The sequence below is a fragment of the Nelumbo nucifera genome, chromosome 4, assembly GCF_055504915.1.
Source record: "Nelumbo nucifera cultivar China Antique chromosome 4, China Antique-T2T, whole genome shotgun sequence".
NCBI classification, from domain to species: Eukaryota; Viridiplantae; Streptophyta; class Magnoliopsida; order Proteales; family Nelumbonaceae; genus Nelumbo; species Nelumbo nucifera.
The window spans coordinates 13,162,014-13,179,005 of NC_142652.1; the positions used below are offsets into that span (position 1 = coordinate 13,162,014).

At 36.0% G+C, this 16,992-nt stretch overlaps 1 protein-coding gene across 3 annotated transcripts; it reads right to left on the minus strand.

Annotated features, from left to right (window-relative positions):
• Positions 1-5,536: 5,536 nt before the first annotated feature.
• Positions 5,537-16,967, minus strand: LOC104607953 (alpha-mannosidase I MNS5-like). 3 transcript variants are annotated; one of them, XR_737029.3, is made up of 16 exons: positions 15,921-16,967; positions 15,162-15,204; positions 15,005-15,070; positions 14,853-14,914; positions 14,480-14,579; positions 14,124-14,306; positions 13,188-13,236; positions 12,910-13,089; positions 12,531-12,651; positions 7,987-8,068; positions 7,811-7,896; positions 7,535-7,635; positions 6,762-6,903; positions 6,526-6,676; positions 5,986-6,347; positions 5,537-5,867 (listed from the first exon to the last, which is right to left on the minus strand). XR_737029.3 is itself a non-coding variant. In XM_010273749.3 (15 exons), exons 1-15 carry the CDS (start codon positions 16,070-16,072, stop codon positions 6,114-6,116), a joined length of 1,752 nt encoding a protein of 583 aa, XP_010272051.1. In that variant the 5' UTR covers positions 16,073-16,967; the 3' UTR covers positions 5,893-6,113. The 3 variants fall into 3 exon arrangements, 2 of the variants coding, with proteins under 2 accessions (XP_010272051.1, XP_088759358.1); XM_010273749.3 differs by lacking the exon at positions 5,537-5,867 and having other exon boundaries at positions 5,893-6,347; XM_088903232.1 differs by lacking the exons at positions 5,537-5,867; positions 15,921-16,967 and adding an exon at positions 15,304-15,690 and having other exon boundaries at positions 5,893-6,347.
• Positions 16,968-16,992: the final 25 nt, after the last annotated feature.

Consider the following 16,992-nt stretch of genomic DNA (forward strand, 5'->3'; position numbering starts at 1 on the left):
CCGCAATGCTACAGGACCACCAGTGCTCTATTCGGGACTTTATTTTGCAAATCTTCTCCCCATTCGAAGTTCAACAGATCATAGATACTCATATTCATATATCTAGCTTCGAAGATGTTTTCCCATGAATAGTGAGAGGTTTTGTGTACACCAGGATAAACTCTATCAGCTGGGCTTCACGTTTGATCCTATCTGCTGTTCTCTTTGTGGAACTGAGGACGAAAATCTCTTACATCTTTTTGTGGCTTGTCCCTTTGTAAAGGTAGTGTTGTTAGCTTTTGGCTTTTGGCTTTTATCTTATCTGGTCTGCCCGAAATTATGTAATTTACAATAAAAAAATCTCCTTCTGTTTCTGTGGTTTTGAATTTAATTAGCTGCTTTATTCAGGAATTTGCTCTAAATGTTACTGATGATGCTTTCTCAAGTTATTTGTAAATGTGGTGGAGGAGTAATCCCAAATGTGGTATCTCTTGTGGTTTCTGTATATTCAACATTAATAAATCTTTTATTTATGCAGCTGGGGCAAAGTTGTAGTGTAGTGGTGCAAGTGTCATGGCAGCAACTTTTTGCTATCTTCTCAACCTTATCTTTTTCTAAAGACCATGGGTGGAATACTGTGTTAATTCTCTCAGTTGTAAAGACTATTGTGGATTTTTGCATACAGTTCTCTTTCCCTTCCTTGGGAAGTTTATGTTTGGGTTGATAAAATACAAACTCCATTACCTTACTTTAGTCTTATAAAGTATAGATTTATTTTTAGGAAGTTTAATAAAACTGTTCATGCTAAACCAATATGTACTTATATTTGCGAAAATGACATTCATAACCATAAAGAGTTACTCAAAATGGAGCAAAGAGTGGAGAAAAAGAGAAGAGATTCACAACGACTTCTCAGCCTAGAGTTGTCTATTGGAGCTCAAATGGAGAAGATGCTCGACGGGATTAAAAAAAACAAGGGGAACAGTTTTGTCCCAAAAATTGGAATAGGTACTAATTGAATAAGTGCTTAAAATAAGTAGTCCTTAGGTTGCTTTTTTTTTAATATTTATTTTGATAATAAACACTTATTCATTCCTTTTTCGCTAAATGCAAATAAATATTTATTTATCACTTATTGTGTGATCCCACCACTTATTTTAAATACTTATTCAATATTTGAATAAATACTTAAAATAAATGATAACAAACAGGGGCTTATTTACCAAAAACAACCTATGATCAAGGTTTTAAAAACCGACCTAGAAACGGAACCGTTCTGGCCACCGGATTTCGAGTTAGCGGTTCGACCGTTTAGGTCAAACGGTTTGAACGGTTTGAGTATTTTAACAGTGATATGTCATCTTATACATTAGATTGGAATATTAGGGTAAGATGCATATAAATATAAAGAGAAAATAAAGATGAAATGAGAGGCATTTGAGAAGTTTCGGCTGAAAGAGTTTAGAAGAAGAAGAAGGAAAAGGAGGGCTTGAAGGCTGCAGCGATGATGATGGCAGTGACTTATAATGGCAATGGCGATGGCGGCAATAGCATCGGTGATGGTGAAAAATGGGAGTAGATCTGAGATTTCTCAATCAAATCTCTCTCTCTCTCTCGCAAATCTGTCATCTAGAGTCTAAAATCTAAACTTATCTCCTAGATCTCTCTCACTCTCTCACGCATCTCTCTTAGAGTCATAGTAGATTTCGATCTGAGAGATCTCAGATCTGAGCTTCCTTTTTGACAAGTTAATAAACCGCAAACCATTCTCTGGGTTGAACGGTTCAATGGTCAAACCATTCGGGTCAATAGTTCATTGATTAATTCAATGGTTTTTGAACAGAGACTGTGTATGGATTAAAACGGAACCGGTCACTTGAATGGTTTCCGGTCCAACCGTCTGAGTCAACAACGATTCGAAAACATTGCCTATGATACTTTGTTTTAACATTTATTGGTTTAGCCAAGGTTCAAAGTATCGACACGTATCGGCCTGTATCGACCGATACGTATCGTTCCGGCACCCCACCGATACGCCCCTACAGTGGGTGTATCAGTGGTCTGACCAGTTCAGAGTGTGGTGAAGACCTAAACCGACTCTCCCGAACCAGTTGGAAAAAAAAAACCACCAAAAGGAGTATCGTTTCACTCGATACGCCTATACCGATGTATCAGGCATATCGATATTTTGAACCTTGGGTTTAACTATTATGATTTGCATGGAAACCAAGATAAGTATCTAAATAGCACATTGATATAGATGGGAAGTAGGTCTGCTACTTAAGTGGGTGTTTGGCATTGTAGCTTTTCACAAGTTTTCGATTTCATGGGTTTTGCCACATAAGAAGAAATGGAATCACTATTTAAACGTGTTTGACAAGCATGATTTTAAATCACCCAAGTATCGTGGGACATTGAAATTTGAAAAGCCGACAGCTTTTTTGAAATGTCACTCACACATTTGTCATTATGAAAATAAGATAAAGCCCAATCTCTACCAAGCATGACTTTTTGTGTCTTTTTCAGAAAAAAAAATAAAAAAAAAGAGAGAAAAACTTATGAATACCAAGCCTTTTTCAGAAAAACGAAAAAAAAAATAAGAGAGATAAAAACTTATGAATCGAAAATAACCGTGAAACACATTGCTACCAAACACCCTCCCAATTTGTCCTGACACCATTCTCACAATAAATGCAACTTAGCATTGAGAATATCTCCTTGTTTTCCTTCATGGAAAAATAGTGCGAATGCAAGCATCGCTAAAGTGTTATGAGGAGGAAAACTTGATTCTAGCCAGCTAGCTTCCATAATAACCAGGGAATGTGTATGTGTGATAATTAGATAGTTTTATGAGCTTCCCTAAACCACCTACAAACCAACCAATCGAGGGTGGGCTAGTTGGTGTGTTAGCTGAGCATTGATGTGGAATCAAATCCTGCAATCAACTTATTTTGAAAAAAAGGAATCAAAAAAAGTTATTAATGATATAAATACAAAAAGAAATAAATAAATAAATGAATGAACCACTTATAAACCTTTGACATGGCAACTTATATGGGGGCTCCTACTCGAAAGAAAGACTTTTTATAGTCAATTTTTATATTGAAATAATTAAAAGCTTAAATGGCTATAATCAACTGGACCAACCTCCGTTAATAGGTTGGATATAGGACTACAGTTGGACACATGGCTGATCCATTGGGTTTCCTGTATGGTAGGTGGTCCAGATCAGCCACACGATTCCTCCACATGACAATATGGGTATCGATGAGTTTATTAAACAAGATAATCGAAGATTAGTTCATCCATTAGAATCACCATTTTTAATAATAAAATGATTAATTGCATTCTATTCTTAATTATATTATTATTTTTGTTTTAATCATAATTTAATAGTATATATGGCTTTAAATAGAATGGAATGGCAAAACAGGAGTCATGTAAGTGACCTGTATAGTTGGGACAAAGCTTTATGTCATTTTCTTTGTCTTGGCCATAATTTAATAATAAATATGGATTTAAATAGAATGGAATGGAAAAACAGGATTCACATAGGTGAGTTGTATAGTTGGGACAAACCTTTATTTCATTTTCTTTACTTTGTCCATAATTTAATAATGGATATGACTTTAAATAGAATGGAATGATGAAGCAAGATTCTTGTAGCCGACCCCATATCATTGGAACATATTCACATCAGTGCCCCACAGCCCATCCCAGCCGTATATTGAAAACATCTCCCCATGACAATTATGGAAGATGTTCCCAATGCATGCTGAAATGTGTATATGGGGCGCCAATCTCATTGGAACAAGTTTTGGATGATGATGATGAATTAGAGGAGGAAACTTTGCTAATTCATATGACAAGAAGAGAAAGATCTTGACTGATAAAGGGGAAAATAAATCAATTTGGCAGCTTTGGTAGACCCAAATACCTCCAACTCCGACCTGTTTTGACCACTTGAAGAGAATTTGAATTGGAAATTGAGTGGCATTTTTAAGTTCAAGATTGAAACTTGAAGGATCCAGTTGGAATTGATTTTGTGACAAACAATAGAATGCACAATGTCTACAGAGCTAAACATGGACAGAGGCAATAAACACATAAGCCAATCCAGAGTGTCACCCATGCAATTCACAATCTGGGATTGCGGCGATTGCTAGGTCTAATGGACAACTAGAGAAGGGTCAATTGTGTTGTCTTTTAGATTGCGTTTGGCTGCACGTGAAACGAAAAAAAAAATGTGTTTGCTTGCAAAAATGACATTCAATAAAAACAAACGGATTACTTTCCTAATTTTTTGGTGTTTTGCGTAACTCAAATGATGCTTTTTGGGAAGTATTTTTCCACAGGCATTATACAAGGCAACCAAACACTTTAAAATAGTAGTTTTAGAAATTTTTTGTTTTCCTTAGTTTAAATTTTATGTGCAACCAAATAGAGCCTTAAGTAATTTTTTATATCTATTTGAAAGTTTTTTTTTTCTTATGTCCAAAAAATTCCTTGTAAGTGATAGTTCCGCTATGAAAAGAAAAAAAAAAGTCATAAAAAATTATATACAAATAGAAAGAGAAAATATTTCTTATAGTTTTAACTGATTACATCCAAACCAAAAAGATCTAGTTGCCTTGTTTTATTATTTTTAAACCATAAAATTTATGATAAAAAGTAATTTAAAGCTTTGGTAGAACATAAACATAGGACAAAGGCATAAGACATCGATAGCTTACCAAGAAGGTTCACGCTTCGGCACCGCCATAGTATGTGAAAAGAATCAGGCTCAGCATAAAGTTTGATTACATACTTGGGGATTTGGTAGCAACAAAATGCTCCCAACATATTCCCATGGGAAGATGTTTTAAATGTATGGCTGTAATGGCTGTCGGGAGTGTTTTGTTGGTAATAGATCTGAACTCAAATGCTTCATGAGCCTTACTGTTGATACCCAACTTTGGGTTTCTTTTTAGACCCAACAAAACCTTACATTGGTGCTTTAAAAGATGATATATGAAGTCCACTGAAGGGTGGTTGACATGATAAATCTATTCCCCTCCTACGCTTTTGTAGCTAGTTGATAAAGTTTATCATTGTACTCTACTTACCTTGGATATCACGATATGGGAGGACTGTGCTGAAACATAGTGACAGCTAGCAGGTGAAGGGGACGTGGAATCGCTTGGACCGCCATTGATTCTCCAAAAAAGAAAAAGTTTGAAAGGGAGCTTCCTTTTTTTCTAAGAGCGAAAGAGGGCATTTTGGAACCTAGCTTTGTTAACTGTCATTATCCACCACGTGCTTTATGTGAAAAAATGGAAGGAGGCAAAACCGGAAAAACAGTTGTGGAAAAGAGACGCGAAATGTAGTTTGGTATAATTTTCATTTATTAAATAAATGTTTATTCTTGATTTATCTTAAAATCAAGAAAATTATTTGATAAAACAATTAGACACCACATCAGAGAATCGAGAAAATTATTTGATAAATCGTTTATAGACAATTAGACACCACATCACAAGAATAGTGAATAAACACTCAACCCTTGGGAATACGTATATAAATCAAAATCCACTTTTATGAATATCAATACATGCGGATAAATATGATGGAAAAAATGTTGATTTAATAATAACATGACGATATTTTGATAAACTCCTATTAAGAAACATCTAGGGAACAAAACACACTCATAAGGGAGGATATCTAATATCTGTACCTGGGCACACGTTGGAGAGGCAAAATCAATCACGGAAGAACAAGCACATGGTTCTGCGCTCATTGATTATATGTAAAATGAAGCTTATTGGCAGTGAAGAGCTTGGCAAACTTGTAATTTGAATGCCAATGCCATCAGTATCCAGCAGTGGGCCATGAATTTGAATATGGTACTGGAGAAAATCAAGCATAGTTCATATGATGTCAAGAAAAAAATCATTTCTTTAATGGAATGCAAAGACAAACAACAAAAGACTCTATGTCTTGTGTATGTGACAGACAGTCTCTCACCAGAAAAAAGACCCTTACGCGCTAATCTTGTTCCATGGGATTTGCAGTTATTCCTTGTCGGAAAAGGGAAAAAAAAGAAAAAAGAAAAATGGCCTTATGGTGTAGGCAGCAAGAGGGTTAACAAGGAATTAAGGTATGAACAGCAGCCACAGGCCACAGTAGCCAGCCATGCTGCATGTTCTTTGCCGACAACTAGTTGAGTCAATTCCACATTCCTCATCAGTCATGCACCTGTGGTCAGCACGAGCATCAGGGACATGGCAAGCACTCTCCACCAATTGGGCAGTAGTTCCTCGTACCAGTGTAGATGCTGGACAAACTTGCAAAGACATTGCACTTGCACGTTTTACTTGGCTAATTCCCTGCAAACAAAAAATATCATATAATGTTATAAAATAATTATTTTATCCACATATTTATGTCCCTGGTGTAGTATAAGCGGAGAACATGCACAAACATGGCAACTGCGGGGGGGCTGAAAATTGGCCAACCAAGACATAATTCTGAAATATTGGTACAAGAAAGGTAAGAGACTAGAACCTTGACAAAAGTCCAATTAGTTGAAGTGAAGGTCTCGGGAAGCCTCTCATGCCAACTACTTAATACAGGAAGAGGATGACCCTCAGTTGTAAATATATAATTTTGATCAGCCAAAAATGAATCATCAAAAAGAAGATAAAGATATTTGCACCTGCAGAAAAGGAAAGGAAAATAACTACTGCATTTACATTCACATATAGCAAAATCAATCACCAGGCTTTAAATAGAATTCTCACGTTTCTGCCAGGAAGAAGCTATGTTGATGATCTTCCAGTTGCATGGTTGTCACATCTTTTATGCTTGCAAACCCACCTTCCACTTTAGTATATAAATTAAGAGAATTTACAATTGATTCACCCACTTCCATGTACCAAGGATCTGAAATATGCAAGTGTATAAGCAGAAGTGAAGACAAAAATCGCATTCAAGGACAATTTTTTGGGTAAATAATTGTTGAACTTTAAGACCTTCCTAAGAAAAGAACATCTCTCTTCAGATCGAGGCATCAAATCAAAAGGGTATATTCTTGACATACTCAAAAGGGTATGTTCAGCTAGTTGAACAAAATGGAAAGCAACTGTATCGCCCACTGACACATCTCAGCTACTACAATGATACACAAATAGTTGAACAAGGCATATCAGAATCAACTAGACAAAACTAACTCCTGAATTTCCACTGTATTATCAGTTAATTTCTTAAATTGTCAGACTAATTATTTATTTTGTCAACTAACTAAAATGCATGAACCTTAGCATAAAAATCAAAAGTGCAATGGAGGTTAAAGAATAGTAATACAATTTTAAAAGGGAAACCAGCATCAGAATCTATGCCTAGGATTTTAAGAAATTAAGTCTCATGAACTGTTATATTGTTTATGTGCATATTTAAACTTAGCTTCTTTCTCCATATTTGGCTCTGTGTGTGGGTGGGTGGGAGAGCAAGTAAGATTGAAGCTTCTGATTGATTCAAGGTAAGGATAAATAAGTGAAAAGTACAATGATCATACCTTTGGTAGCTTGATATAAGTAAAATGTGGACTCTGCCAATTCAGGGCGTAGAGGATAATATTTCTCAGTAGGATGCAACATTTCATGGTTCAGCAAATACCTATATAATTCATTCTTACCATGAGATTAAATCTAAAAGAAAAAAGAGAAAGTTAAGCAAACATAACCATTGAGAACAACCATAGAAGCAGAAAACAAGGGAGAAGACATGAATGGAAAATCTCATGTAAATGTTTAATTAAGAAGTAAGATTCAAAGTTTCAAACCATGCACACCTTTCTGGTAGCACACCAAATTTTTCCCACACATGAAAAAACTCATGATGGGATGAATTAGCAGCCAAAATGTCTCCAACAAGAACCTGTTAAAGAATATCCTAAAGATCAAGATACCACTTTCGGTCAAACATCCAAAATTCAATTATGAAAATGTTAAGGTCTTCATCACTTGCCTGTAGGCCAGGCCAAAATGCTTGAAGGCTTGTAAGCTGCCAGTATGTAGCCCTTCCAGTCCTCATATCAGCTTCATGATACCTAGAACACAATAATTGCATTGTTACTTAATGTGAACTTTTGATAACATTAAACTATGAAGCTAGACAAGTAGAAATAATAAACACATGCAGATAGGGGATTCTCATTCCCACTTCCCTTTAATGCATCCATGCCTCTGTAGCTGTAAATGTTGAAATGCACTTACATGTCGAACTTCAAGCCCACCCCCGTAATCTTTTAAAACCTACTAATGGTGTTTGATTGCAAATGTCTTGATCATGTGTCTGTATGAATTGAGGACTCAAATCATTCTTAATGACTAGTGAATAGTGATGCATGGACATGGGAATTGAAACCCAATGTGCGCCTAGAAGTCAAGACATCCAAGATGAAAAAAAAATGGACCCAAAGACACATCCAAAATCAGTATTTAATATTAAAAGATTCCTTAGATTGTGAAATATCATTGCATACCTATAGAATGCATAATTAAATATAGAAGTTTGTCTTTGTTACCTAATAAATTCATTATGTATGTTAGATGTTCATAATGTGCATAAACTTTTACCTCACCATTAAAAAAAGGACAAAGAAAGAAGAAAGAAAGAAAGCAGAAAGCCAGAAAGTGGAAAACCATATAAGTATCCTATCAAGAATTCATGGTGTGTCAAAAATCAAAATCTGACACAAGACCAACATGGGCAGTTCATCCATTTATGATTGTCCACGTACTTGCCTACATTCAGGACAATTCATTCATTTCTGGGATCCCATGCCCTAGAGCATGCTTCCTTGGCCTTTTATATTGATAAAAGACCAAGTGAGCTGCTTTGATGATGATACAGTGAAAACTAAATACACATAACTTGCATGAAGGGGCCAGGCACAGTATAAATCCAACAATAAAAAGCCTATCTTGGAAAATACTAATATAGTGCCACCCTGAAAGAGGAAAGCCCCAAGTTAAGGATGGTCTAAATGCCCCTTGCCAGTCTATCATTAAGGAAAATGCATAGCCCTGGAATCCATCTAAATGAGCCATTCATTTTGGAAGCCAAGGGTCGAGCCTCTCTGATGTAATGTCACAACTCACAAGTGCCAAGGGCCATCTGAGGAGAGCAGCCAACATGATCAATTTTCTTATAATATAATTGGGACTTGTAAATATTATTTTGAACATGTTAGGTCGCTATTTATGGATTAGCATTCTTTTTTTGATAAATATAATTTGTACAATCTTTTTTGTACAGACTTTACATACTTGTAAATGGATTAGCAAATATTTGTATTGATGGTTAAAAAGTTAAAACATGATGATTCATTATGTTTTTTCTGATAATAAAATAAAATAAAATTTATTAAAAGGAAAAGGAAAGAATACAGGAAAGGTGACTAGCAGTCACCTGAGAGAAAAAAAGAAACAATACACCACCCTCCACAAACCAGCACTTTTTAAACTAAAAATTAAAGAAAAAACAACCAACACATAATCAAACAAACAAACATGGAAACAACCCACAACCAAAGGAACAAACAATCCAATCAACCCGATAAAAAACGATAACAAAACAACAACCAAACCCCACCAATAGAACCATACCCTTTTTTTTGATAAATACCAATAGAACCATACCCTTACTAAACACCCATATAACTTTGCATACATTCTCAGAAATCATTATGTTTTACACACACACACAAAAAAAAAAAAGAAAGATCATTCACTATGTGAACCAGTGACACCCCTCCAAAAAAAAAAAAGAAAAAGGGAAAAATGAAAAATAAATGTCAATTACGTGTCTAACCATATATATGGTGGTTTTCCTGTGGCACTGTATGACCATCCAGTTCAAGATACAGCCATGCAATCCAGGATGAGATCATTCATCCTAGCAGAAAAGAACGTCTCTTTCAAGGCAAAGCAAAAGGGAGAAGATTTGGAAGAATGGAAAATGAATAGCACATAGTGAGGGATAAACAATGCCAACAGATACTTTCAGAGTCACAACCTCCTTGAGGTAGAAAAAAAGGAAGGCAGAGGAACCTCTTCTAGCAGAACCACAAATAGATAGAAAAAAGTTTGGTGGGTCAGAAGTTAATCTGCCAGAGTCAAAAGGGTCAACCCATGACATCATAATTAGATAATAAATATATAAAACAGAAAATACAGAAATTTTGTAGAAAAAATTGGGCATATCTTTAATATTATATATTCATCATATTAAACAGAAAATACCCACTGACTGGGTCAAACAGTTTGGCAGTTCAAGTAGCCCATCACCAGGTCATTGACTGGGCCAATAGTTTTTTGCAAGGAGTTCAGTAGTGAATTGGACCTGGAATTCTAACTTGGGTCTGACCAAATGGTTAGACCATCAGTTGAAAACAATGGCCACATCAGAGCAAAGGTCATATACGTGCATGATGGCTGTAATGGGTTCAGCAGTTCAAGTGGCCCAGCCACCAGATCATTGACTGAGCCAATAGTTTTTTGCAAGCAAGCAGTTCAGTAGTGAAATGGACCTGGAATTCTAGCTTGGTGATGTGTTGAATGGCCTGACCAACCAGTTAGACCATCAGTTGAAAACACTGGACACATCAGAGCATAGGTCATAAAAGTGCATGATGGCTGTGCATGGACACCCCCACCTTTGGAAGGGAATTGTGAACCAACTTGAGTTGACACATGTCCACGAGTCAACTTGTGTTTGATTCTCCAAAATATGCACCCAACTCAGCTATAATGTGAATCAAGTGGATTTACCAAAATGCGCATTGTATCAACTGTCAAAGATTACAAATCCTCATTTTAAACATCTCTATGTAACAGTGTCCAACCATTTAAGTATCCAATAGGACACTCAAATATTTATATTTTTCCAATTTATACATAATTTATGATCCATTGTTTAGTGGATCTTTTCCAATTAAACGTGAAATTAGGAAAATGATGAAAAAAATAACTAGTGTGGTGACATGGCATGAAAAAGGTTGTGAGTTTAATTTGTCAATTTTAAAATTAATTTAACAATATATCGTTATGCATACAAAGCTCTATGAATTCTATAAATAATATAAAAATTATAATATTTATTATATATATAATAAATATTATTTATGTAAGAACTAAGAAGTGTCCACAAATCCTGCACACGTGTCAGTTTCTGACTCCTATGTCCAAGCCCATGCAACACTGGCTGTAACAAAATTCTTCAGTGATTTGTCCTTTATTCCATATCAGCAAGAGGTAAACATCCTATAAATACCCTATTTTGTGTGTGTGTGCATTGGAGGGGGGGGACATGATCAGATAACCTGAAGACAAAGCATCATAGGTCCACTCTCCCTCACCAGGCCCCACTCAAAATATAAAAAATGGTCATTCCGCTTCAAGACTAATGGTCAAAAGGTCAGTATTCCGGTTTAGGGGATTTCCGCAATTCTTCCTTCTGGCAAATTCAAAAATCCAGATTCAGAGCAACCTTCTGAAAATCATAATTGCATGTATATCCTAGTTTTTCTTTCCTTTTTTGATCAGTTCTTAAGTGTAAATACCTCTAAAATCTATTGCTTAATGAGGGGAGGGTCCATGGGCCAACAGAGGGGATCACTTGGGAGTTAGGAGGTAAAGCCATGAACATGGACCTTAGTGGAGTCCTCTCCACATATATACATTAAACTTTTAATGCTGATCTTATAGAAGATACTTGTTGATTGCAAGCGGGTAAGTTTTGACCCCTCCATCCCGATCTCCCACCCACCCCCCCCCCCAAAAAAAAGAAAAAAGTTGTAATCTTATCCTCAATTATTAACAAAATTCAAAAGTGCTCCCTCTTCTGTAAAATTTTTCATTAAAAGAAAAGAAAAGGGGAAAAAGAAGTCACGTTGTTTGCTATGATCCAAAAAATTCAACAGTTCAGCCCAGTGCATGAGGCTCCTGCCAATGCGGGATCTGGAGAGGGACAGATGTACACAGCCTGACCCCTGCACATACAGAGAGGCTGTTTCCAAAGCTAAATCTGATCTTTTTAATGGTAAATGAAAAAAAAAATCATTAAAAGTAAAAATCCATACAATCTTGTCAGGTGTTAAGGTAATACCACATAACAAAAACAAGGAGAAAATCAAAGCATATCATCAAATTACAAATTTGCATTCCCATAACTTCCCCAAATCAGTCCCCTGAGACCTCTTTATCGACTTGATCAAATTCTGGAAAAACGAGACCCAATCTGACACAGCAAAGTTCAAATCTGATCTCAACTACCAAAAGTGGATCCTTGGGTAATGGCCCTTTTTACTTTTTCTGGCCTTAGGTATCTACTTTGGAAAGCACTTAGGAGCCAGTTAAGATATTATTTTAATTCCAGCAAGTTATAAACAATCATGGCATCCAAGATAAAGTATAACCCTTAAAATAAAATAAATCAAGGAACAACTGAACAAGTAGACAACCAATAAAATGCTATCTGAACTATAAAAGAAATTTTCAGTGCAGTACCATGGTCCATGCCGGAAATATTTCTGCACAGCAACATATGCAGAATGAAAAATGTCCCAGAACTCCTCCCTTCCAAAAAGAATGTGAGCTTTGATTAGATACTCATAGAAGGAATCAACTCCTACATAAGGTCCCCAGAAACCAGCATCAGAAACATAGTATTTACTCAATGACAAAGATGTAAAGCTAATATAAAAAATATAACATACCATTTAAGTTTAACAAGACATTTCAAGTCAAACAGAAAGTCAGAGAGGGCAAGGCTATCAAACTCACTTAATTCACTGACCTAATGAAACTGAAAATTCAAGTAAATCAAAAGAATTTCATGGAATGAACGCTAGAATACTGAGGAGATAAGAAAATAAAGAGAGTGTACCAGCCCCAATGCCAGATGAATACTCTATCCATTCCCCAGTGACCACATCAAGTGTAGTTCCTAGGAGATTTAAAGGACTTCGCATGCTCCATAGCTTATGAAGAGCACGCAAAGCGGCAGCTTCATATCTGGGGTCCCCAGTTAACCTTGATAATGCCCCCATTTCAAGGATGAGTGAACCTAAATTCCAAAAAATTATAAAAGAAGTATAAGAAAATGATAGGAAATTTCATCTACAGATGCATTCTAGAATGTAAAGACAAGGCATAAGCCCTTACCACATCCTGAAGTGCTTGTTTCAGTTGTCTCATTCTCCATCACACCATACTGTCCATCACAGAATTTCTCATTGATGTAGAGTCATAAAACCCCTCTTATGAACAAAACCAACGAGTTATATCAATACTTTTCAAATTTCAAAAGATCATATCGAAAACCTCATGTAAGAATGGAACGCCTATGAACAAGTTCTACTAGTATTTGTATATTCTAACACTTGTACATTTTACATGATGTATGATATTTTTCATTCCTGGAGCATGAAATTTATGGAGATCCAATCTGCAGAAACAAACTTGAATGGCTAAACATATACAACTTAAGTTCTACTGAAGAGACAATTCTAATGATTTTAAAACAGCACTTTGAGTCTTGATCACTAGATGGAACCTATCAAAAGGTGGTTTTCAATCCCCTGCACATGTTATAATGTAAGCACAGAGATATTAAAGTGTCCCCTATCATGATAAAAGCACTCTGAAAGATTACAAAGCCAATATATCTCCTAAATAAACCACTACTGTGAAGAAGACATGCTGCACAAATTTGGAGTTGGCTCTCACTTTTAAAAGACACTTAAGCAGCAGTGCATTATATTTTCATATATCATGAATAATGTTTAATAGAACCCTAGTCAGGACTTAATTTCTTCACTTGAAAGAAGGCATTCAGCAACACATTACTATGTCACCACGTGAGCATAGTCTACTTTTGATGCACTTATTGCATTATGTAAGATCACATGTAAAAGTTATTCTAATAGTCTTGTTGCTTGTAAAAGACACAGTTACACTTTTATTCATGCATTGCATTTTGTCTATGTCATTATTATATTATGCTCCAATTATGCTTTTAAAGGTACAGAAAATTTTCTGATTAAAATAAACTTGCAAATGAGGTACAGTCTACTAACTTAAAAATGAATTAAGAAATACCTTAAGATTAACCCATGCATATGGTAATCCAGTGGGAGTAGCAAATGCATATAGAAAGCGCTTTCCTAAATCTTCAGCCAAAGCAAGAAGCTGATTATTATATTTCCCTTGAACCAACCTGCTCCTAGAATCAGTTGCAAGAATATGAGCAGAAAGAAGCCCTCCAAGAACTCTTATGTTGCACTACACAATTGCAAGCAAGGGGAAGGAAGCTCATCAGAGCACTTCATATTTAACTTATTAACATAATACCATTCAGCTTACAAGTGACAACCATCAGTAAAAATGACTGCCACCTTTCTTCACCCAATTTTAGGAAAATTTATGTATGAACATAAATTGCTTGAGTTGGATACCTCAAATAGGTTTATCCTTGCATCAACGTCAAAGGTGAGATTCTCAGAAAGCCAAAGAACTGCTCTTTCAAATTCTGTGTTGTTGCCCAATACAACAAGACTGCCAAAAGTAGAATGAAAAGGAAAAGGACAATCAAGACTTGGGGCCATGATATCAGAACAGTGAGCTCATGTAGTTTTACAATAATATTAGTTCCAAATAAGCAAAAACAAAGAAGTGATATAAGTTATAAGACCCCCAAAAGAGTTGTTAAAATGAAACTAATATGGTAGACTTATAAAAATACCCAAGTGTGCCTGAAACCAAAACCAACGGATAAGGATCACATGTACTGCTCAGAATTTAAATATCCAAAGATTTCATATACCCTACCTGGATAATGATTCGATAAGTGTAAGCGCTGATCCATTATAGTTTTGAGGTAAGTGTTCAAGCTGAAAATTGAGGAGAGAGAGAATGTTGTTAGAAAAGCTATTAATGTAAATATAAACTCTAAAGGAAGCTAAGAAGTGTATAACCATCACCTTCAAATTTCCAAGCTCACTAAGTGAGTCAGCGAATGTCTTCGTAAGAGGCTTTAGCTCATCATGCTGCAAAACAGTAGTATAGCCATTTACAACTTTATAGTGGATGAATTAGAACTTATCAATCTGCAACAATTTTCATGGACTTCGAACTGACCGGAAATGCATAAGTCATGTAGTTGTTGTATGCATGGTAAAACCTGAAAAGGAAAACAAGCATCTAAGTTGTAAGCAAAGATAGTCCCGCGCCTAGAATTGATAACATGCGTATGCAGGTAAGTTGGTATGTAGGTACATACGTAATGTAATGTATATGAAAACCGGTTTTGTAGTTTGTAGTTTGTACACGAGAAAAAGCATATGCAAATGCATAGTACCAATTGAGTTAGCCGTGACTAAATCGGTAGTTCAGATTACACGCCATCTTCCTGTAGGAGCTATAGAGCACCTTCGATTTTAGAAGAAACGCTGCGCTTATTAGCTCCCACAAAATTTGGAAGTTACCGTATCTCTGGTTATACTTTCAAGCTTTCAGCACATAACTTAAAATTTATCACAAAAAACAACCCATTTGCAGGAAAAAAAAAAGTCCATTCTTAGAGAGACCATGGCTACAAGATAAGAACTTCATAAAAGCTATGTTTTTTATCGGTCCTTCTAAATTTCGGTCAGAAACAATGAAATTATCGTGAAAAAAAAAAGCACCACACTAACAATTCAACTTAGCATCAGCAAAATTAAAATAGCGTATTATCGAATTAAAGAAAACAAACAAGGATTGCAAAGTTAATAGCTTTTAAAACAAACAGAACTCCGTTGAACTCAAATTCAATAATTACTAAACAGAACAGACCATGTGTAGCAGAGAATTTAAAAATCATGTACATTAAAGCATAAAAACTGACGATTTTCTTACATTTTCCGGACCTTCTCTCTCATAAATCTCTTCTTAGTTGCTCGAAAACCGGTTTCAGATTTGGCTAAATTGGAGGTAGCGAGAAAAAACAGTGAGAAGAGAAGAACCCATATCCTAAATCTGATGGTAGATTTGGGATTGGGAGTCAACATGTTTTGGATCTACTTAGACAATATTCTCTTGTTTCCGTTGACAGAACAGCAGAGATATGCAGCGGCCGAACAATACAGCACGAGGGCTTGAAGGATTTATGAGTACAAGGAGGAGTGAATCGAGGAGATTTCTTTGTGCAAGGCTCGACAGTCGACACAGGAATAGCTAAAGAAATGCCGATCCAATCCAAATGGCTCCTCTTCAGTGTTCATCACTTGGACCTTTACTCCTGGTCCTGGGCTAGATGTTAATAGTGCACATCAGCGGAGACGTATCCATGGAAACGAATCCGGTCCAAGTTCGGCTAGGCCCAACGAGGTCGGATGGGCTTATGTTTTTGGTGAAGTGCAAGGCCTCGCTTGTTCCGCCTAATTAAACCATGTTTACATATTTAAATATAGGTGAGCTTAAATCGTAACTTCCCATAATCTATCAGTAATCTTATAAATCGCATCCTGCCGATGAATTTGACATCAATCCACATCCATGGTCAAGATTCATCCCATCTGTATATATTCTGAAGTGGGCTAAACAGTCATTCTCTTATAATTTATCACATATTTTCTTGTTTCGAGGGCTGCAACGGTCCTTGAGAATAAATCTTGCCAACTGGATCATGAAGCATAAGGACAACCAATATAATTAGGGATCTTACTTCATACACCCTTTCCGGCACAGGGGAATGTATGGTTTATGTAGATTAAGCTCCTTGAGCCCCAGGAATTGATTGTAATCACATACTTAGTACATACCCCTTTCATAGTTGACTGCGTTTATAATATACACCGAACTTTGCCTTGATCAAGCGATTGGATCATCGTTTATCAGCCATTAAAGTTTGGCTGTTTGGAAAAAGACAGCCTTCGCTGGGCTGTTTTGAAACTTCGTGTGTATGACACGTTAACATGGGTGAGGGTAA